General features: G+C 46.3%; 1 protein-coding gene across 1 annotated transcript in view; it reads right to left on the bottom strand.

The window, feature by feature from the left end:
* The window catches only part of GPD1L (glycerol-3-phosphate dehydrogenase 1 like), a 65,646-nt gene extending 43,731 nt beyond the window's left edge, over nt 1–21,915 (bottom strand). Inside the window, exon 1 of the mRNA XM_053600097.1 lies at nt 21,667–21,915. Within this exon, the coding sequence (XP_053456072.1) occupies nt 21,667–21,713 (47 nt within the window). The 5' untranslated portion in view covers nt 21,714–21,915. The remainder of the gene's footprint in view (nt 1–21,666) is intronic.
* Nucleotides 21,916–22,295: the final 380 nt, after the last annotated feature.

Genomic DNA, 22,295 nt, shown 5'->3' with positions numbered 1-22,295 from the left:
ATTCACAACTGTGTATGCCATAAAGGGGGAAGAAAATGGAGGGATTGTGGTTAAAAGGGTCAACTGTGGTGGAATTCAAGACAGAGCAACTGGCTGCAACCATGCTGGCCCACAAGAACTCTTTCCACAAACAGGCTTTTGTTGAAAGAACCATGATGGACAGATCCCGGCCAGGGTGCGGGGAGAAGATATGAGGCTGGTGTTGAGAAAGACCTTACGCCCACTGAGAAGCAGAGCTGGGAACAGCAGATACAGGAGAGCTTCCCACTCAAACTCAGCTAAATGCAGACACAGGTGGTTAGGTTTCACCCAACCCAAGAAGCACCCAGCTGACCAGGAGACTGGTGAGCAATAATAAATGCTTGTCAGTTTAAGCAGCTGAGTTGGGGAAAGGTGGGCTGTTTTGCAGTAATAGTTGACAGATGCACCAAACCCAGCATATCTGAAGCAGCTAGAGGCAACTCCAAGTAATTCTAGGCCAAGCCCTTGGAACTGCTACTCAGGAATAAGTAACGGGAGGAGGGGACAGGGTTAGAATAAGGACTATGGTTTTCAATTTGAGGGAAAATCTAAAAAGGAGAGGAACAAAAAGGTGCTAGTACCTGAAGGCCTCGTCTTGTTGGGGTGGGGGTTGTTTGTTTTGTTTTGAGAGAGTCTCACTCTGTCACCCCAGCTACAGGACAGTGGCATCACAGCTTGCTGCAACCTCAAACTCCTGGGCTCAAACAATCCTCCTCCCTCAGCCTCCCAGTGGCTGGACTACAGGTGCACACCACCACACCCAGCCCTTGCTCTTTCTAAGAACTTAATATGATAATCTTTGGGGGGAGGGGAAGACCAGGACATTAAAATAGTACATTTTACTTTTTTAATCTCTTTTGGTACCATCTCCAGCTTGAACTAAAATTTTTTTTTGGTGTTCACCTTTATCAGAGTGTTATTGATAAAAATTCAAAGTATAATTGACACCCAAACACCTTGTGTGACTCTGAAATGGCACTATGTGTGTTTGTCGTAAGTGTTACCTCTTCCAACCTATGTGAAGGAGCAACTTCACTTTCCTTGTGGATCGGAGAGTAACAGAAGTGTTTTGGAGGAATCTGAATGTTTCAAAGGCACCAGAGTCAATTCACAAGTGACTTAAAAAAAAAAAAAAAATGACTGGCCACCAGTCCAAAAACATGCATCAATATATTAGAACTGAGCTTAAACATACTGACTACAGTCCAAAAAGGTGGTGTATGTGTGACCTAGTTGTGGCTGGGGTCTCACGGCCACGCTGGTAAGGCCAGTTGCTGTGACAAGCCCAGTATAGCACTGATGTTACACATCTAGGGCCAGGTGTGAGCAGCCCTTTCCCTACATGGCCCAGTTCATCTATTTACAAATGATGGGTGGGGCAGATACCCTTCAAGTTCCCTTCTAGGTCTGCAATGGAATCCGATGTTTCCCAAAGTAAGGAGTGGGTGATGGGGTACCCCAAATGACAGATGCTACCCATATACATGGCTCTGAATAACTCTGTTCAACTCTCACGGTCCTGCGAGTGCAGAATGTCTCGTGTGGGTGCTAGCATGTTATTACCATCTCACCAGCATGTGCTAATGTCCCCTCTTCACACAGTATGAACAGGCCTCAAACTCTGAGCCTTGGCACGCAGCAGTATTTGGCAAGAATTTTATAACACCGTTTTGTTTACATTCTGCTGGGTTGTGCTGCTGTTGCCTTCTACTTGCAATATTTACTCTAGTGCTATGACGTTTTAAAGTAAACTTTGGAGAAGGTATGGTAAGGTAACACTAGAGAGGTGAAGCAGATAGACCCAAAGCGTTAAGTGCTGCCTGCATGAGGGCAAATTGATCCTATCCAAGCTCTTCATCTTGCAGATTAAGGCACACAAGACTCACAGGTACTCCAGGTACTCTGACCTTGCATCCCACAACCAGTATGGCCCCCAGGTGGGCTTAGAGCTGTTAAGAGAGCCTTCTAGGCAGACCTCAGGAGGGGTTAGAGAGCCTTCTAGGCAGACCTCAGGAGGGGTTAGAGAGCCTTCTAGGCAGACCTCAGGAGGGGTTAGAGAGCCTTCTAGGTAGACCTCAGGAGGGGTTAGAGAGCCTTCTAGGCAGACCTCAGGAGGGGTTAGAGAGCCTTCTAGGCACCTCAGGAGGGGTTAGAGAGCCTTCTAGGCGGACCTCAGGAGGGGTTAGAGAGCCTTCTAGGCAGACCTCAGGAGGGGTTAGAGAGCCTTCTAGGCGGACCTCAGGAGGGGTTAGAGAGCCTTCTAGGCGGACCTCAGGAGTGGTTAGAGAGTCTTCTAGGCACCTCAGGAGGGGTTAGAGAGCCTTCTAGGCAGACCTCAGGAGGGGTTATAGAGCCTTCTAGACAGAAGGGACACCCTGAGTAGCCAGTAATCAGGTGGTGGTAGAACTGAGGGGACTCTGGTCTGCTGACTACTAGTCCTGGGTCTTTACATGGAGATATAAAATCACATCACCCATGAAATAAAAAATCATCTTAATAAAGCCTGTCACCCTAAAATAATTGAAAAGGTGGGAGGCACCAGCCCCATATGCCAGAGGTGGTGGGTTCAAACCCAGCCCTAGCCAAAAACTACAAAAAATAATAATAATAATAATCAAAAGGTCAGAATCTACTTTAAAGAGAGTTTATTTAAGTGTTAACATTTAAGGATGGGCTGCCCAGAAGCACAGATTCCAAAGAATGGAAGTCAGTATTCCAAAGTATAGACATTTGGGACTGCTTATATAGACAAAGTTTAGAGAATTTTAACAGAATTTCCATATCTTGTTATGGAAGGTTTTTTTTTTTTTTTCTTTCCTGAGACAGAGTCTTACTTTGTCACCCTCGGTAGAGTGCTGTGGTATAATAGCTCTCGGCAACCTCAAACTCTTGGGCTCAAGCCATCTTGCCATCTCCCAAGTAGCTGGGACTACAGACCCCCACCACAACACTGGGCTACTTTTAGAGTCGGGGTCTTGCTCTATCTCAGGCTGGTCTTGAATTCCTGAGCTCAGGCAATCTACCCATCTTGGCCTCCCAGAGTGCTAGGATTATAGCTATGAGCCACCAAGGTTTAATGCATAGTTACAACAATCTGATTAGCCAAGGTGCTCTTTGTCTTTTGGGAAAGTTATCTAACATTCCATATCGAAAATATTAACTGTCACGGTTCCTTGATGCCTTGGTGCCATCTGGTCTGGGCTAGGTACAGGACCATAAGGGAGATAGTTAATCTATAACAAAGATCAGTGATTGGGAGGGGGAAAGGTCTAGTCTCTGGTCTTTCCTAGTCATTTACAGAACAAAAACAATGACAAAAAATTTTTTAGCTATATCTAAGAAGAATTACAAAGATATTACATTACTCAGTCTCCAGAACTTAACTTTCCCATTGACATAATAAATGTAGAAGGTCCTGAAACTTTATTTTCTTCATACAAATCTTAGGCCTCAAAATATACACTAATTCACAAATCCTGCAGTGCTATCCAAATGAAATTTAAAAGGGACTTGTGTGGATGGGTATTTGATGTAAGAGCTCATTTAATCTTTATAGCAGCCTATAAGACAGGCATACACATTATTGCCATTTTATAGATGACAAAACTGAGGTCCAAAGAGCACAAATAAATTACTTAAGTCATGCTGTCTATTGAGAGCTAGCAGTTCAAACCCAGATCTGTTTCCAAAGCCCACACTTGTTGATAATTTGTATTTGCTCTGGAGTAGAATAGAATCATCTTTTAGAAAATACATGTTGAGCACCCCTGAAGGTCAGAGAACAGGCTGGGTGTATGTGATGCCAGGGAATAAAAACAGGCAAGTCCCTGTGCTCATGGAGATTGATATTGTTCCAGCAAGCAAACAGAGAGATATAACTGTGTCACAGTGACAAATATGGCCAAGCAAGTGACAGGATGATACTTGGCAATAATGTCAGGGAAGCTAAGAGGAAATGTGGCCAGGGCTGAACTCTGAAGGTTGAATGTGCCTTACTAGGGAGGGGGTTGAGATGCCTTGCAGGCATAAAGGTCACCATAGCACAGCTCAGAAACAGCAAAGGACAGGCAGATTATGTTCTACTGTGACAAACAAAAGGCCCTGATTCTATCTAGACCAGTGTTTTCCACTTTTTATCTCTCACAGCACACACTTCAATCTACAGTTAAATTTCCAAGGCACACTTAAATTAGGCGATAAAAAAAAAAAAAAGGAATGTACTTACCAGCTTTGAACTTCTTCAGAAAATAATTTAATTAATCGTCCTTAAAATTCTTCACAGCACGCTGGTTGAAATCAATGATCTAGACCCACACTTACAAGGAGGAAGGACAAGAAAGAGGAAAGGAGGCTGGGCATAGTGACTCAGGCCTGTAAACCCAGCTCTCTGGGAGGCTGAGGCAGGTGGACTGCCTGAGCTTAAGAGTTCGAGACCAGCCTAAGCATGAGTGAGATCTCATCTCCACTAAAAATCAAAAACTGAGGCTCAGCGTCCATTGCTCAGTGGTTAGGGAGCTGGCCATGTACACCAGGGCTGGTGGGCTTGAACCCAGCCTGGGCCTGCTAAACAAACAAACAAAACAACAAAAAATATCAGGGCGTTGTGGCAGGCACAATGCCCAGCTACTAGGGAGGCTGAGGCAAGAGAATTGCTTAAGCCCAAGAGTTTGAGGTTGCTGTGAGCTGTGATGACACAGCACTCTACTGAGGGTGACATAGTGAGACTCTGTCTAAAAAGCAAAACAAAACACTGGGCAGTGCCTGTGGCTCAAAGGAGTAGGGCGCCAGCCTCATATACTGAAAGTGGTAGGTTCAAACCCAGCCCCGGCCCAAAACTGCAAAAACAAACAAACAAACAAAAAACTGAGGCAAGAAGATAACTCGAGCTCAGGAGTCTGAGGTTGCTGTGAGCTATGACGCCACAGTACTCTACCAAGGGCAACAACGTGAGACTTGGTATCAAAAAAAAAGAGGAAGGGAGAGGTTAAGGGAAGGTAAGGAGAAGAAAAATAGAGAGAGACAGGAAATTAGAGGAGCAGGGAAGAGCAGAGAAAGGGCAGCGGGTAAGATCTCATTGTCAGGGGAGAAGACAGCAAGGAGCGGGGAAGAGGCCAGCAAGGGGAAGGCTGGGCAGAAGCAGCATTGGTTCAGTGCCTATCAAGTGTCAGGCCCTGTTTCAAATACTCTACCCACATTATTTGCTTTAAGCCTCAACAACTCTCTGAGCCTGATATTATTATTACCCCCATTTTCACATGAAGAAACTGAAGCCTGGAGATTCCATAGGTGGTCGGTGGAAGAATAGAGATTCCCACCGTAGATCACGTCTTCAATGCTCTGCTGTATGGCCCTGGGTCCCTGCTGGATGGACACCCACTGTTGACGGGTCCTAATCCCATGCTCAGTAAGTATGCCCCAAACCCAGCTCACCCCTGGGCATTTTCTCTCTATCCATAGACTTCACGCCTCTTCCTCTCTACAAAGGTCTACTGTTTAATCAGGATGGGGATGTCAGTCAAGGAACGGCCACCCGTCAGGTCCAAACCCGACAGAATTTCAGAGGCCCATGCTCCTTCATGGGGTGCACAATCTTTTGGGCCAGAAAGAACCCTACAGTCTTTCCTTCTTTTTACTAAGGAGGAAACTGAGTCTGATTGAGTAAGGGTTCAATCAGATTCTCCACATTCCATGCCCCTATCTCCCGCAGAGCTGATCTGGGCTGTGGTTCCAAGGGCAAGAGAGTGGTCAATTTTAGTTTAAGTACTATGCACTTTTTCACTCATACATGAAAAAGGAAACAACAATTATGAAAAACTCACCACCCAGGAAGAACCACTATTAACATTTTGTGTAATTCTTTGCAGTTAAAGGGCTTTTAAAATACAACCAAATGCCAGAGTATTAGATGCAAATGTAAAAAAAAAAAAAAAAGAAGAAGCATTTTAAAAATAGATTTGACTTGGTGAATATTTATTTGATCTCTATATAGGGAAGCTTTCTAAGATTAAAATCAAAGGAAGAAACCACAGAGGAAAAAAGACCAATGTGAACAACTTCGCTTAAAAGAGAGGAAAAAAGAGATTTTTTTTTTATTTTTTTCTTTTTTTGTAGAGACAGAGTCTCACTTTATGGCCCTCGGTAGAGTGCCGTGGCGTCACACGGCTCACAGCAACCTCCAACTCCTGGGCTTAAGCGATTCTCCTGCCTCAGCCTCCCGAGTAGCTGGGACTACAGGCGCCCACCACAACGCCCGGCTATTTTTTTGGTTGCAGTTTGGCCGGGGCCGGGTTTGAACCCGCCACCCTCGGTATATGGGGCTGGCGCCTTACCGACTGAGCCACAGGCGCCGCCCGGAAAAGAAGAGATTTTTAAAAAACCTTTCTACCTATCGAAATTTTTTTCCTGCAGAGGAAAATGCTTATGATAGAATGTTACATTTAACAAAAAGCAGAATGCAAAGTTGTGCCTCCCATATGATCATTTGCAATTAACAAAGACACATCAGCTGAGACCCAGGAGGATGGCTACTCTCAAAACACAGCAAATAACGAGTTGAAGGGGGATGTGGAGAAATCAGAACCCTTGTGCACTGTTGGTGGGATTGTAAAAATACTGCAGCTGCTATAGATAAGGGTATGGGTTCCTCAAAAAATCAAAGTGTGTTGGGCATGGTGGTTCACTTGGTGGTTCATGTCTATAATCCTGCCCTCGGAGGCTGAGGCAGGTAGATCGCCTAAGCTGGGAGTTCAAGATCAGCCTGGGCAAGAGTGAGACCTTGGCTGTGAGTAGTGGCTCATGCCTATAATCCTAGCACTCTGGGAGGCTGAGGTGGGTAGACTGCCTGAGCTCACAGGTTCGAGACCAGCCTGAGCCATGAGGGAGAGCCCGTCTCTAAAAATAGTCAAGCATTGTGGCAGGTGCCTGCAGTCCCAGCTACTTGGGAGGCTGTGGCAAGAGGGTATTGAGTAAATACATCAATTTTTGGTTGATAGGATTACAAACAAATGCTATCATATTGTTCATACTTTCCTACATTTTCCAAATTTTCCAAAATAGACATGTATTACTACTTAAAGTTGTTTTCATTATGATTATAAACCATTCCCATCTTTGTAAATATTTTAGCAGACCCCAAATCCAAAGCAGACAAATTTCAGCAAGACCTAAAGCCTGTGAGCCAACCAGAAACTAGAAACTCTGGTGGTAACTGAAACCTACAGTTACTCCCTAAGCCTCATTTTAGACAATACTTATTTCCATGTTTTTTCAGAGCAGCCAAGCAAGAGCAGTTTTGAGTGGACTACGTCTCTTAACAACTTGGTCTATAACGCGTATCCATGAACAGGTCAGCCATGCTGTCAACCCCACACACCATGGTAAAAATGTTCACCCAAGGAAATGGGGTCAGTGATTTATATCAGAATCAAAGGCATAGATAGGAGATCCAGCCACCTCAGCCTCCCAAGTGCTGGGTGTGAGCCAGTGCACCCAGCCCAATAAATAAGATTCTTTTTTTTTTTTTTTGGAGACAGAGTCTCACTATGTTGCTCTCAGTAGAGTGCTGTGGCATTATAGCTCACAGCAACCTCCAACTCTTGGGCTTACACGATTCTCTTGCCTCAGCCTCCCGAGCGCTGGGACTATAGGCGCCCGCCACAACGCCCGGTTATTTTTTTGTTGCAGTTGTCATTGTTTAGCTGGCCCGGCTGGGTTCAAACCTGCCAGCCTCGGTGCATGTGGCCGGCGCCATAACCACTGTGTACGGGAGCAGAGCCAGGACCATAACTCTTAAGAACGGATGGCAGAGAATCAGTCTGTTCTTGGTGCTTTAAACAAGCTCTTTCTATATCCTAACCCAAGCTTTTTGGATAAACACATCCTGCAGGCCCATCTAGCAATACTGTAAAGAACCAAGCAGCACAAATTCTAATAACCAGGTGGCACCTGCTCTCCAATGACACAATAACCCCTGCCCTGTAAGAGTGACTGGAAACCATCTGCAAACATTCGCAAGACTCAATGATGCAAAATCTCAGCTTTCAAACCTGAGCTCTGCCTCAGACACACTGGGTAATTTAGAGGAAACACCCCACTTTTCTGCTTATATTTCTATCCCCTCTACAGCTAGAATGCCACCCTCCACCTTCCCAATACTTGCTTGTTACAGAGTGAAAACTGAAATAAGAAATCAGAGCTATGGGCGGCGCCTGTGGCTCAGTGAGTAGGGCGCCGGCCCCATATGCTGAGGGTGGCGGGTTCAAACCCAGCCCCGGCCAAACTGCAACAAAAAATAGCCGGGCGTTGTGGCGGGCGCCTGTAGTCCCAGCTGCTCGGGAGGCTGAGGCAAGAGAATCGCGTAAGCCCAAGAGTTAAGAGGTTGCTGTGAGCTGTGTGATGCCACGGCACTCTACCCGAGGGCGTACAGTGAGACTCTGTCTCTACAAAAAAAAAAAAAAAGAAATCAGAGCTAAGTCTCTTCTCATGTATTTTTATTTTTATTTTTTTTGTAGAGACAGAGTCTCACTGCACCACCCTCGGGTAGAGTGCCGTGGTGTCACACGGCTCACAGCAACCTCTAACTCCTGGACTTATGTGATTCTCTTGCCTCAGCCTCCCAGGTGTATTGTTAATAGTTCTGCCTTCTATAGGCTTATTTACAGATGGATGAATATAAGGCTATTCACCGCAGAACTGTTAATATCCATTAACAGTGGTGGTACCTGTGGCTCAAAGGAGTAGGGTGCCAGCCCCACATACCGGAGGTGGCGGGTTCAAACCCAGCCCCGGCCAAAAACTCCAAAAAATAAAAATAAATAAATAAATAATCCATCAACAGTGTCCATCAAGAGGAGACAGACTAAAGTATTACACACCCAGAAATGCTACACACATACAACACAAAAAAAGACTGAAAGAGGTTCTCTATGTACAGACATAGAAAGGTCTTCAAGACACAGTTAAATGAAAAAGCAAGGAGAAAAGAAGTATATAGCGCGCCACTGTCCAGTGTGATAGCCACCTGTGGTATTTAAATTTACATTAATTAACATTTACATTTGGTTTCAGTAGCCACATTCCAAGTGCGTAGGAGGGCAGGGAATTTCAGTGAGTCCATACTTGGCAGATGCATAACCTGGAACACGGTACGTAACTTCTGTAAATGCAGATTCCTTATCTATAAACTAAGGATGACAATACATCTCATCATCATATGAGGATTAACGGAGATAATGCACAAAGTGATTCCAGTGCCAGGCTTATGTTGTTAGTCCTTTTATTACTGAAGCTGACATTCGTGTAGCTGTGGCCCCAAGCTGAGCATGAGCTATGCCAGGCAGGGTCTCATGCATGGGTCGAATTTGGTAGAAGTAATTACTCCAAATAGTAGTAAATTAAGTATTAGTAGCAGTAATAAATTAGTCCAAGGTACATGCTGCCACATGCACCGAGGTAGGAGGGTTCGAACCTCATCCGGGCCTACTAAAACAATGATGAAAACTGCAACAACCACAAAATAGCTGGGCATTGTGCTGGGTGCCTGTAGTTCCAGCTACTTGGGAGGCTGAGGCAAGAGAATCCCTTGAGCCCAAGAGTTTGAGGTTGCTGTGAGCTGTGATGCCACAGCACTCTACCGAGGGTGACACAATGAGACTCTTGTCACAAAATAATAAATAAATATAAACGGCTAGAGAAACACAAATTCTAGTCCTTAAGTTCTTTGTTGCCTATAACCCATGCAAAGCACCTTCTTCCCTCAGCACTAGGAAAAATAGGTAGAGACCATTCAGATAGGTCTCTATGTTTACAACTAGGATATATTGTACACTGCCATGTTTAATGTGTTTCCATGTATAATGCACACCCATGTTTGTGCCCCTAACGTGCAGGAAAAAAAAACTTTCATTTATTTTTTAGTTCAAATTTTTATTTGTTTATGTTTAGGTACTTGTTTTTTGTATTATACAGGAATTTCAGCACTTATTTTTAACATATTATGGTACAAGAAAGTAACACCGTTAATGTCTAAGCACAAATAAAAGAATTAAAAACATTCATGTAGATGGGAAATTACTACCAATCATGTGTAATGTGCATCCTTATCCAAAAAAGTGCACATTTCTGCCCCGGGAAGTGCTTTGGCTGTGAGTATAAGAAGGAGAAACTGTTTTACTATCTAGGACAGTGTTTCTCATATTGAGAGTTATTCAGGTACTAAAAGAAATGAAACATCAGCCTGAAGAATCTTTAAGGCAAAAGACCATTGCTCAGTGGTTAGTTGCCCGAGCCACACACCCACACACACCGGAGCTGGTGGGTTTAAACCTGCTAACAACAGCAACAAAAATAGCTGGGCATTGTGTCAGGCACCTGTAGTCCCAGCTACTAGGGAGGCTGAGGCAAGAGAATTGCTTGAGCCCAAGAATTTGAGGTTGCTGTGAGCACTCTACTGAGGGCAACACAATGAGACTCTGTCTCAAAAAAAAGAGGGTGGCGCCTGTGGCTCAAGGAGTAGGGCGCCAGTCCCACATGCCAGAGGTGGTGGGTTCAAACCCAGCACCAGCCAAAAAACACACACACACACACAAAAAAAGAAATGAAGCAGGGGGAAAAAATACTATCATCCACAGTAACATTTGCTACTGCGAAACATTTGTTTCTAGTTGGATGTGAAGTGTCATGGGTCATGACATAAATTGTATGCCAGAGAGTTGCAAGTTAAGTTTAAAGCTACCAATTCAGGGGCGGTGCCTGTGGCTCACTGAGTAGGATACTGGCCCCATATGCCAAGGGTGGCGGGTTTAAACCCGGCCCCAGCCAAACTGCAACAAAAAATAGCCGGGTGTTGTGGCAGGCGCCTGTAGTCCCAGCTATTCAGGAGGCTGAAGCAAGAGAATCACCTAAGCCCAAGAGCTAGAGGTTGCTGTGAGCTGTGACATCACAGCACTCTACCGAGAGTGATAGTGAGACTCTGTCTCAAAAAAAAGCTACCAGTTTAGGAGAATATGAATATTCAGAATTCACTGACTAGAAAAACAGATGGCCTTATTGAAACAAAAGCTTGAAAAGTTCTAATTGGGCGGCGCCTGTGGCTCAAGGAGTAGGGCGCCGGTCCCATATGCCGGAGGTGGTGGGTTCAAACCCAGCCCCGGCCAAAAAAAAAAAAAAGAAAAGTTCTAATTACAAGCATTAAGGTTTGCCTTATACTTTTTTTTTTTTTTTAGACAGAGTCTCACTATGTCACCCTGGGTAAAGTACCATGGCATCACAACTCACAGCAACCTCAAACTCTCGGGCTTATGGGATCCTCTTGCCTCAGCCTCCCGAGTAGCTGGGACTAGAGAGCCCCCCACAATGCCTGGCTATTTTTAGAGACAGGGGTCTCATTCTTGCTCATGCTGGTCTCAGGTGATCCTCCAGCCTCAGCCTCAAACTGAATGCTAGGATTACAAGCGTGAGCCACCATCCCCAGACTGCCTTCTACTTTTCTTAATTTGAGAGTCTCAAGCTGTTGCCCTGGGTAGAGTGCCATGGCATCATAGCTCACAGCAACCTCAAATTCTTGGGCTCAAGCAATTCTCCTGCCTCAGCCTCCCAAGCAGCTGGAGGCCGCAACACCCAGCCTTTTTTTTTTTTTTTCGGTTGTAGTTGTCACTGTTGTTTGTCAGGCCCCAGCTGGATTTGAACCCGCCAGCACCAGTGTATGTGGCTGGCGCCCTAGCCCCTCAGTTATAGGTGCCAAGCCTGCCTTCTACTCTTGTTGGAACTGACATACCACATGGCCAAGCCCAACTTAACCTGCTGAGGGATGAGGTCTGCCTGTAGCCAGACATGTGAAGAAGCCATCTAGGACAAAGTGGCCTCCACCAGCTGACTGCAGCCATATGAGTAAGCCCAGCTAGACCAGCAGAAGACCTATATAGGTTAGTCAGTCCAAATTGCTAACCCCAAGAATTTTAAGCTAATAAATGATCATTGTCTGAAGTACTATGTTTTGGGATAGATTGTTAGGCAGCAATAGATGATTGAGGGTGCTGTGAGGAGGGTGCTGGCCCCATATACCAAGGTTGGTGGGTTCAAACCCAGCCCCTGCCAAACTGCAACAAAAAATAGCCGGGTGTTGTGGCGGGCGCCTGTAGTCCCAGCTACTCAGGAGGCTGAGGCAAGAGAATCGCCTAAGCCCAAAAGCTGGAGGTTGCTATGAGCTGTGATGCCACAGCACTCTATGAAGGGCGACAAAGTGAGACTCTGTCTCAAAAAAAAAAAAAAAAGATGATTGATTTCCTCTCCTTTTCTTATAAAGTGTGAAAGAAGACTTCTGGCATGCTGAGCTTTTTTTTTTTGAGACACAGTCTCACTATGTCACCCTGGGTAGAGTGCCGTGACATCACAGCTCACAGCAACCTCAAACTCTTGGGCTTAAGCAATCTCTTGCCTCAACCTCCCAAGTAGCTGGAACTACAGGTGCCCACCACAACGCCTGGCTATTTTATGGTTGTTGTGGTTTTCATCATTGTTTTAGTAGGCCCGGGCGCAGTTTGAACCCGCCTACCTTGGTGCATGTGGCCAGTGCCCTACCCACTGAGCTATGGGCACTGCCCTGAGCTTAATTTTTGACATCACTAAAGGTGGATGTAGGGATTAGGGAGGAAAGGAAGGGTGACCTGGATGGTTAGGACTCCAGAAACCACTGCCTGCTTAGAACCACTGAGACACTTGGGGATACTACTTGATCTGACACAGAAAAGATTTAGTGGATGTGTGACTTTTTTACCCAAAGGAATCTGTCTTAGGAAAAGAGTAGCCCAGGCAGTGCCTGTGGCTCAGGGGTAGGGTGCTGGCCCCATATACTGAGGGTGGCAGGTTCAAACCTGGCCCGGGCCAAACTGTACCAAAAAAAAAGCTGGGGCGGCACTTGTGGCTCAAAGGAGTAGGGCCCTGGCCCCATATGCTGGAGGTGACGGGTTTAAACCCAGCTGAAGGGGCACAGTCCACTGCACCCTTGTAAGGTGAATCAGTCTCATTTGTGTTCCTTGAAGCCAGGAGGCTCTGAGAAGGAACATTTCCAGTACTTGGGCTGCAGTCATGCCTTAAAGGAAAGAATGTGCCGGAGACCCCCTGCCAAGTCGTAGCTAGAGACAGATCATTTGCCTGGGGCAATGGACCTTTGCACTTAATCCCCTACCTCTATTTACACAAAAACTTTCAGTTAGTCATATAGGGAAGTAGGCAACAGAACAGACAACCCAGCCCTTTTTGGTTCATCTCCATTGTTGTTTATCACCAAACAAGATATTCTTGGTTTAGAAAGGTGTGTACGTTCTCTGCTGTGTTAATAGGGAATCTTTACCTTTTGTCTTCCTTGTTCTTGGATTATTTTTATGTGATAGTTTGGGTAATAAGAAAGAGAGTAAAGACAGCTGATTGCTGCTGTGGCCCGAGCGAGCACCAGCCATCCCTTAATAAATCATTCATTTCATCTGCAGTGTCTGCTTCCGTGTCTCTGACCAGGCCAGTGGACAGCAACACCCAGCCCTGGCCAAAAACTGCAAAAAAAGAGAAAAAGGCAGTTGTTGTGGCGGGTGCCTGTAGTCCCAGCTACTCAGGAGGTCTGAGTAGGAGAATTGCCTAAGCCCAGGAGTTGGAGGTTGCTGTGAGCTTTGTGACACCATGGCACTCTACCGAGGGTGATAAAGTGAGACTTCTGTCTCTACAAAAAAAAAAAAAGAGTAGCCCGGTTTGGCACCCGTAGCACAGTGGTTAAGGTGCCAGCCACCTACACCGAGACTGGTGTGTTCGAACCTAGCCCAGACAGCGAAACAACAATGACAACTAAAACAACAACAAAAAATAGCCAGGCACCTGTAGTCCTAGCTGCTTGGGAGGCTGAAGCAAGAGAATCGCTTGAGCTGTGATGCCACGGCACTCTACCAAGGATGACAACGTGAGACTCTTTCTCGAAAAACAAAAAGAAAAAAGAAAAGAGAAAGAGTAGCCTCACTCAGATGTTACTATGAGATTAACAAGTTGGAGGTGATGGATTTTTAGCTTAAAAATTTTTCTAACGGGCGGCGCCTGTGGCTCAGTGAGTAGGGCGCCGGCCCCCTATGCCGAGGGTGGCGGGTTCAAACCCAGCCCTGGCCAAACTACAACCAAAAAATAGCCGGGCGTTGTGGCGGGCGCCTGTAGTCCCAGCTGCTTGGGAGGCTGAGGCAAGAGAATCGTGGAAGCCCAAGAGCTGGAGGTTGCTGTGAGCTGTGTGACGTCATGGCACTCTACCAGAGGGCGGTACAGTGAGACTCTGTCTCTAAAAAAAAATAAATAAATAAAAATTTTTCTAACAATTAGTCTGCTACATTAAGACCAGTTACCTTAAAAATAGTAACTACAATCACCTGTCACATCTACAGGAGAAGGGATGACTGCTATGTAGCAAACTGAACTCGGTAATCTTTAAGGCCACATTTCAATTTGATTTCTTCTAAGTAATTCTAAGTAGAATTCTACTTAATTCTAAGTAGAATTACTTAGAAGAAATCACTTAGAAGAAATCGGACATTCATGGGGAGGGTAGATTCTCACCATTTTTATGACAATGAGATCTGTCCTCATGTAAAAGTATGCTTCTCATTGAAAATGGTAAGAATTTATAGAAACATAATCTTTGGGGTCAGAAGGATCCAGCTTTCCCCTCCACCTTATTAACTGTTGACCTTGAGCAAGTTTTCTCTAAATCTCAGTTATGTCATCTAAAATAGGGATAATAATAGCACCACACACACAGCCTGTTCTGAGGTTTACCTGGAATAAAGCACATACCTGACACAGACAAGGATCAGTTGTAACAATTCCCCCTCTTCAGGGAGAGAAGGAAGTGGAAGAATGAGAAAAGAGGTGAGGGTTAAGAAATGAGAGATTGGGGTTGCGCCTGTGGCTCAACGGAGTAGAGTACCGGCCCCACATGCCAGAGGTGGCGGGTTCAAACCCAGCCCCGGCCAAAAACTGCAAAAAAAAAAAAAAAGAAAGAAATGAAAGATTAAGATATGAAAATTGAGAACTCCTGACTCATTCCTAGAATAGTACTCATGATTTTCTACTGAGCGGGGGGGCGGGGGGGGAGGGGGTGGGGGGTGTGTGTGTGTGTGTGTGTGTAAGACACAGGTGATTTAACACTTTTTTTTTTTTTTTTTAGTTTTACAAACTTTCTCACCCTAGTCCATGCAGTAATTCTGAATCTCTTTCTAGTTCAGCTCTAGCCTATCCCATCATTAAGAATTTATAGAAACCACAAGAATGGAGAAGCATGAATCCTATGTACTCAATTTTGATATGAGGACAATTAATGACAATTAAGATTATGGGGGGAAGCAGAAAGAGGGACAGAGGGAGGGGGGTGGGGCCTTGGTGTGTGTCACACTTTATGGGGGCAAGACATGATTGCAAGAGGGACTTTACCTAACAATTGCAATCAGTGTAACCTGGCTTATTGTACCCTCAATGAATCCCCAACAATTAAAAAATAAATAAATAAATAAATAAAATAAAAAATATAAAGAAAAAAAAAAGAATTTATAGAAACATAACCTTTGGGGTCAGAAGGATCCAGCTTTCTCCTCCCTCCAACTTCCAAGGCAGAGTGTGCCAGTGCTACCTGGCAACTAAGAAGGGATTCTTTCTTTTCTTTCTTTCTTTCTTTTTTTTTTTTTTTGGAGACAGAGCCTCAAGCTGTCACCCTGAGTGCCGTGGCATGACAGCTCAAAGCAACCTCCAACTTCTGGGCTTAGGCGATTCTTCTTGCCTCAGCCTCCCGAGTAGCTGGGACTATACAGGCACCTGCCATAACACCTGGCAATTTTTTGGTTGTAGTTGTCATTGTTATTTGACAAGCCCAAGCTGGATTTGAACCTGACAGCTCTGGTGTATGTGGCTGGCGCCTTAGCTGCTTGAGCTACAGGCGCCAAAGCCAAGAAGGGATTATTTCTGACCTGAGAGGAGCTAAATTACAATCATTCAAACTGTTTCTGAGCTCTCTGAGTGGCAAGAATCATGACAGAAACTGAGAAGCTACAATAAACCTTCAAGACCATTCTCCTAAGGGAAGTATTGCAAGAACGTTAAAACAAATACCACATGTACTATTCAATCCACTGGTACACACTAGGAAGTAAAACTCAACCATGATCAGCAGGTGGGTAGGGGGAGGGTGGGTAAAATCACACTTAACAGGTACAATGTACGATCTGGATGAGGGGTGCACTTATAACTTTGACTTAAACCGTACAAAAATTCATGTAACCAAATATATGTACCCTCATAATATTCTGAAGTTAAAAAATAAAAAAGGAATCTGAGAAGCATAAAGAGCCAGAGCCCTGCATCCAGCTGGTTTCAGCAGACCAAAAAAAATAAAAACCAGAGTCACACGTCCAGCTTTGGTCATCAGTGCAAAGTGGGCCAAAGCGCTCCTTGACATTCAGTGTCAGATAAAGTCTCAGGCTGTGGGATAATGTAAAAACAAGCGTAAGAAATGAGTAACTTGGGCGGTGCCTGTGGCTCAGTGGGTAGGACTCCAGCCCATATACCGAGAGTGGTGGGCTCAAGCCCGCCCTGGCCGAACTGCAACAAAAAAATAGCTGGGTGTTGTGGCGGGCGCCTGTAGTCCCAGCTACTCTGGAGGCTGAGACAAGAAAATCGCCTGAGCCCAGGAGTTGGAGGTTGCTGTGAGCTGTGTGACGCCACAGCACGCTGAGAGCGATAAAGTGAGACTCTGTCTCTACAAAAAAAAAAAAAAAAGAAAGAAGGAAAGAAATGAGTGACTTGGCTGGCGACAGTGGCTCACACCTGTAATCCTAGCACTTTTGGAGGCAGAGGCAGAAGGATTCCTTAGAGGTCAGGAGTTCAAGACCAGCCAGAGCAAGAGCAAAATGCCATCTCTACTAACAAAAAAAAAAAAGAAAGATTAGCCTGAAGTTGTGGTGGGCACTCTAGCCTGAGCAACAGAGTAAGATTCTGTCTCAAAAAAAGAGAGAGAGAGATAAGCAAGCAACTTCCAAGAACAGCCCTCTAGCTGCCTATCAGTCACTCTTCCTGTCACTCCCCATCCTCTGCCTCCGCCCCTGGGCCAAAGACCAAGCCAGTCCATAGCAGCTCTTTCAGGATGATGAAACTAAAAAAAATAATAGCAGCTGACATTTATTCAGTGCCAGTCATCACACCTTTCCCAGGATGTCTTGGATGTCTTACTTAATCCTAGCCATAGGGTAGGTACCGGTATGATAAGCTATGGTTCTTAGGAAAAAGAGGTTTGCCCAAAGGCTCAGGGCTGCCATGTGAGACACCAGGACAGAAACCAGGGATTCAGAGTCCCCAGGCTTCTCGGTGTACCACTGTACCACTCTGCCTCCAAGGAGGTTTGGGTTATGTTTCCGCACATACACTCCCCCCCACCGAAGTTTGGCTATAAATATAGCCCTGAGTTTTAGCTCTAGCACTGTGTTTTGCACTCCGTCTGGGTGATCTGCCCAAAGTGCTGGTAAAAACAAACACAAAGACCTTTGTTTCATCTTTGGAAGAACTGGAGAAGCTTTTGTTGTGTTTCTAAGTCACAAGTCACAGGGCCAGGAAAAGTCATACAGGTTAGGAAGACCCTCCCTGCACCACCAGCAGTAGGTAGCACAGCAGGGCTCAGCTGGGTACACAAGGGCCCCTCCTCTGGCATCCCCTCTCTGATCTGTCTAGAGGAAAGGAGGGTCACCAAAGGACAAGCACACGTTATACAACCTGTTTACTTTGCAGCCCAGGTCCTTCCTGCCCAAAGCTCTCTAGAAAGCCACTAGATTCAGTATGCTGACAACTGGATTGCAACTGATGACAGTTAACATGAGGGTAGCACTCAGAGTAAGGGTTATAGCTATCCCTTAGCTATAAGCTTATATATCCTACACCTTTATTTACACAAGCACCTTGAGCTACCTCCAAGTCCCAAGTGAAAATACTACTTATGCAACTTTGCATTCCTGACATGAGGACCAGGTTTAGAATGGTAGGTCTAGGTCTTGGCAATCTCTTTCAAAATTAGCAAAAGTCTAGGCCAGGGCTCACACCTATAATCCTAGTACTCTGGGAGGGGGAGACGGGTAGATTGCTCGAGCTTAGGAGTTTGAGATCCACCTGATCAAGAGTGAGACCCTGTGTCTACTAAGAATAGAAAAACTAGTTGGGTGTTGTGGCAGGTGACTATGTCCCTGTGACTTGGGAGGCTGAGGCAAGAGGATTGCTTGAGCCCCAAGAATTAGAGGTTGCTGTGAGTTATGATACCAGAACACTCTAGCCTAGGGCAACAGTGTGAGACTTTGTCTTTAAAAAAAAAAAAAAATAGTGAAAGTCTAAAGTCCCTTAGGGAAAAATGTCTTACCGTCAGAGAATATGATTCAGCAAGCCTCATACCTGTAATCCTAGCACTCTGGGAGGCCGAGAGGGGTGGATTGCTTGAGCTTAGGAGTTCGAGACCAGCCTGAATAAGAGCAAGACTTCATTTCTAAAAAATAGCCTGATGTTGTGGCGGGAATTTGAGGCAAGAGAATTGCTTGTGCCCAAGAATTTGAGGTCGCTGTGAGCTATGAAGCCAGCCACTCTACAGAGGGCAACAAAGTGAGACTAAATAAATAAAATGTAAATCTAATCTTATAACAAATCCAGAAGAACCTCTATAAGTTGACTTTATGAACCTCTATGGTCAACATATGAAGATGCTCAATGAAGGTTCTACCGCACTCACTTTGCATTTCTTTTGTTCTTATCATCTAAGCCCTTATCTATCTTGACTCAAAAAGAGGGCAGGAACTGTGCTCTGCTATGTCTATATCCTTGCTTAAACCAAGTATCTAACCAGGCCAACAGTGAAATGTCTACTGACCAGCGCTGAATACCCTTTCCTTTAATCCCTCTTGGGGAGGTTGTGATCCTCTCTCTAGGACTGGAGTGGCTCTGCATCCACGGCAGTGGCAAAAAAGCCAACAACTGTTCCCGTCTGACCCTTTAATTAATGGAGCCAGGCAGCCAGCCCAAACCATCGGCGCATTTCTCAATTGCTCTGCTTCAGTGTCACTGGCCAAGTTCTACTCCATTTCCCTGGGCTGGAGTAGACCAAGAAAACAATCAAATACACGGGCAGGCAGCCAAATCCCAGTGGAGAGGGCAGGAAGTTCACTTCACTACTCTTGCTATAGGCCCAAATTCAGTGTGGTAAAGCTGGGCTATTTCTACTGCACCTTGCAAACTAGAAAAAGGGACTGTCATCTGTGTACTTTTACCAAAAAAGAAACTGATCTGGAAAGAACATATGCTAACTGGGTGCTTTTCCAGTGGCACAGCCAACAGGGCAGCTGACAGTCACTTGAATGACCTTGGCAAAGCAAGCTGAAGTCCAAATGAAGCTCTGCAACAGATAGGTACCAACTCCATAAAATGTTGTGCAGAACAGTTTGTTGTTGGCCAAAAAAATCCCCATCTCCAGCTTAACAGAAAAGTACATAATACTCTAGTTTTTACAGGGCAGAGGGGGAAAGGACTATCTATGTAAACATTCACTTGCACCTGCCTGGAATGCCTCCAGAAAGGTTAGAGGAAATTGCACTGGTTTTCCTCCAGAAGGTACTTGGTAGAACAAAAGTGAATGAAAGATGTTTCCCTGAAGTTGGTACTTTTTGTTTTTTAAACCATATTAAATACAGGGTATCCATAAAGTTCATTTGCAATTTTAAATTGCACACTATTTTAAATTGCACATGAACTTTATGGACACCCTGTATATTACCAATCAAATAAAATTACAGTTTTAAAAATTATTGTTCAGGGCGGTGCCTATGGCTCAGTGGGTAGGGCACTTGCCCCATATACCGAAGGTGGCGGGTTTGAACCCAGCCCCTCCCAAACTGCAACAAAAAATAGCCAGGCATCCTGGCAGGGGCCTGTAGTCCCAGCTACTTGGGAGGCTGTGGCAAGAGAATCACCTAAGCCCAGGAGTTGTAGGTTGCTGTGAGCCATGACACCATGGCAGTGAGAGTGATAAAGTGAGACTCTGTCTCTAAAAAAAAAAAATAAAAAAAAATTATTGTTCAGCCATGAGTGGTGGCTCCCGCCTATAATCCTAGAACTTGGGAGGCCAAGGCAGGTAGATTGTCTGAGCTCACTGGTTGGAGACTAGCCTGAGCCAGAGCGAGACCTCATCTCAAAAAAAAATAGTTGATCCCAGCTACTTGGGAAGCTGAGGCAAGAGAATTGCCTAAGCCCAGGAGTTGGAGGGTTGCTGTGAGCTGTGTGACACCACAGCACTCTACTGAGGGCAACAAAGTGAGACTCTGTCTCTACAAAAAAAAAAAAATAAAAAATAGTCGAGTGTTGTTGCAGAATCCTGTAGTCCCAGCTACTTGGGAGGCTGAGGCAAAAGAATTGTTTCAGCCCAAGAGTTGGAGGTTGCTGTGAGCTATGACGCCCCAGCACTCTACCGAGAGCAGCAAAGTGAGGCTCTATCTTAAAAAATAATAATAATTAATAAATAAATAAAACTATTGTTCAGACATTCATTTAGCATTTAGTTGGCATATGCCAGGCAGTAGGGTAGATTAGATGCTATTCTCAAGAGCTGGGTGGAGAAGAGTGAAGATGCAATCAAATAATTTATTATAATGCAGTAATAGAGGCACGGAGGAAAGCTGCTGGCCTTGCCAGCATGGAAAAGTGGAGAACCTGGGCCAACTCTTAAAGGAGTAAGAATAAGACCAAATCCCTTAGCACCAACTACTGCAGCACTCCTAGAAGCCTGAACTGTGACGCCTGTCAGCCCACAGTAACAGATAAACGGCAGCAACGAAAGCACACCGTCACTCTTAATTACCCGATACCAGACCCTCGGATGTGGGGGAAAATCCTGGAAATACCAGATGCTGCAGGCCGCATCCCCCCATCATCCAAACACACCACAGAATCTCACTAAGTCTGATAAAAGATATTAAAAGACCTGACATTTGTAAAGTGCTTTATAATGCTAAAGTCTAATAAAGCCGAGTAGAGACTTGGAGCTTTGTAAACATCTCCCACAGGAGAATTCTCAACACCTCTGGGAGAAACTGCCTGTTGGATCTTGACATTTCTTCCTTATCCGAGCCTACTAAATACTGGACGCGGGGGCAGCGCCTGCTCCGCCAGCACCTGGACAGCAAGAGCCCTTTTGCCCTCTCTGCCTCGGTTTCCCCAACACTCGAACGACAGCAAGAACGAATACTCAGGCCTCGTCTCATTCCTTCATGCGATCAGCCCCGGAGAATGGAGAACGTTTTTAGGATGTTATGCAAAACACCCGGGGCGTAGCTAGCAGGTGGCCTCCGTGCGCCTGTCGCGCGGTAACCAGGGCGCAGACAGGTGCCGGCCGGCGCGCCGTCCCCGTGAGCGTGGGAGCTCAGCGCCTCCGGGGAGTGCCTAGGTGCGGACTCCCCGGGTGCGCGGTGCCCAGCCTGATCGCAGGTCATCCGCCCCGTGTCCCTGCGCGCGGTGCCCGGTGCCCACGCGTGGCCGGGGCGCGCAGCTCTCGCCCTCCCGGGAGAGGGGCTTCCTGGAGGCGGAGCCCACGCCGCGCCCGCCGCCGCTCACCAGTTCCCCGAGCCGACGATGCACACTTTCAGGGGCGCCGTTGCCATGGCCAGGCCGAATGCAGCAGCCCGGGTCGTGCCTCCCTGGCTGGCCGCCTACCACCGCCTGCTCAGCTTGGCCCGCAGCGGCTGGCGGCGGCCCCGCCCCGCTCGCGTCTCGGCCAATGGTCGGGGCCACCCGGGCCCGGGCGCCCCAGGCCACAGCTGACAGCCCGGGAGGACCCGCTCCGCCACTCCCAAGACCCACCGCGCACGCCTGGCCCTGGCCGGCCTCCCTGCCCGAGGCACGCCGGGAAGTGTAGTCCACACACGCTGCCCCTGGGCTCCCCGGACCAGCTCCGGCCGCGCCACGTGCAGGCCCGGTCACTTCGCAACGGCCCGCGCTCCTGGAGCCGCGGGCTGCACTCCACCCTCGCAGAGCGGAGCAAGCCTGACTCAGCTCGCGTGGTGTCCCCTTCACGCTCTCTTCTCCCTGCCACACTGCAATTTGGAGCCCAAAGGTTCCTGGGTTGACTCTGAAGTCCTCCAGACTTGGGTCAGAGCTCTAAAACAAGACACAGCCTGGCACCCCTGAATGTCTTAGTGAACTTGGATCTGATGAGGCATTGGCAACTTGACTGGACAGAACCC

Source organism: Nycticebus coucang, chromosome 8 (assembly GCF_027406575.1).
Source record: "Nycticebus coucang isolate mNycCou1 chromosome 8, mNycCou1.pri, whole genome shotgun sequence".
NCBI classification, from domain to species: Eukaryota; Metazoa; Chordata; class Mammalia; order Primates; family Lorisidae; genus Nycticebus; species Nycticebus coucang.
This window is presented reverse-complemented; position numbering and strand designations above follow the sequence as displayed.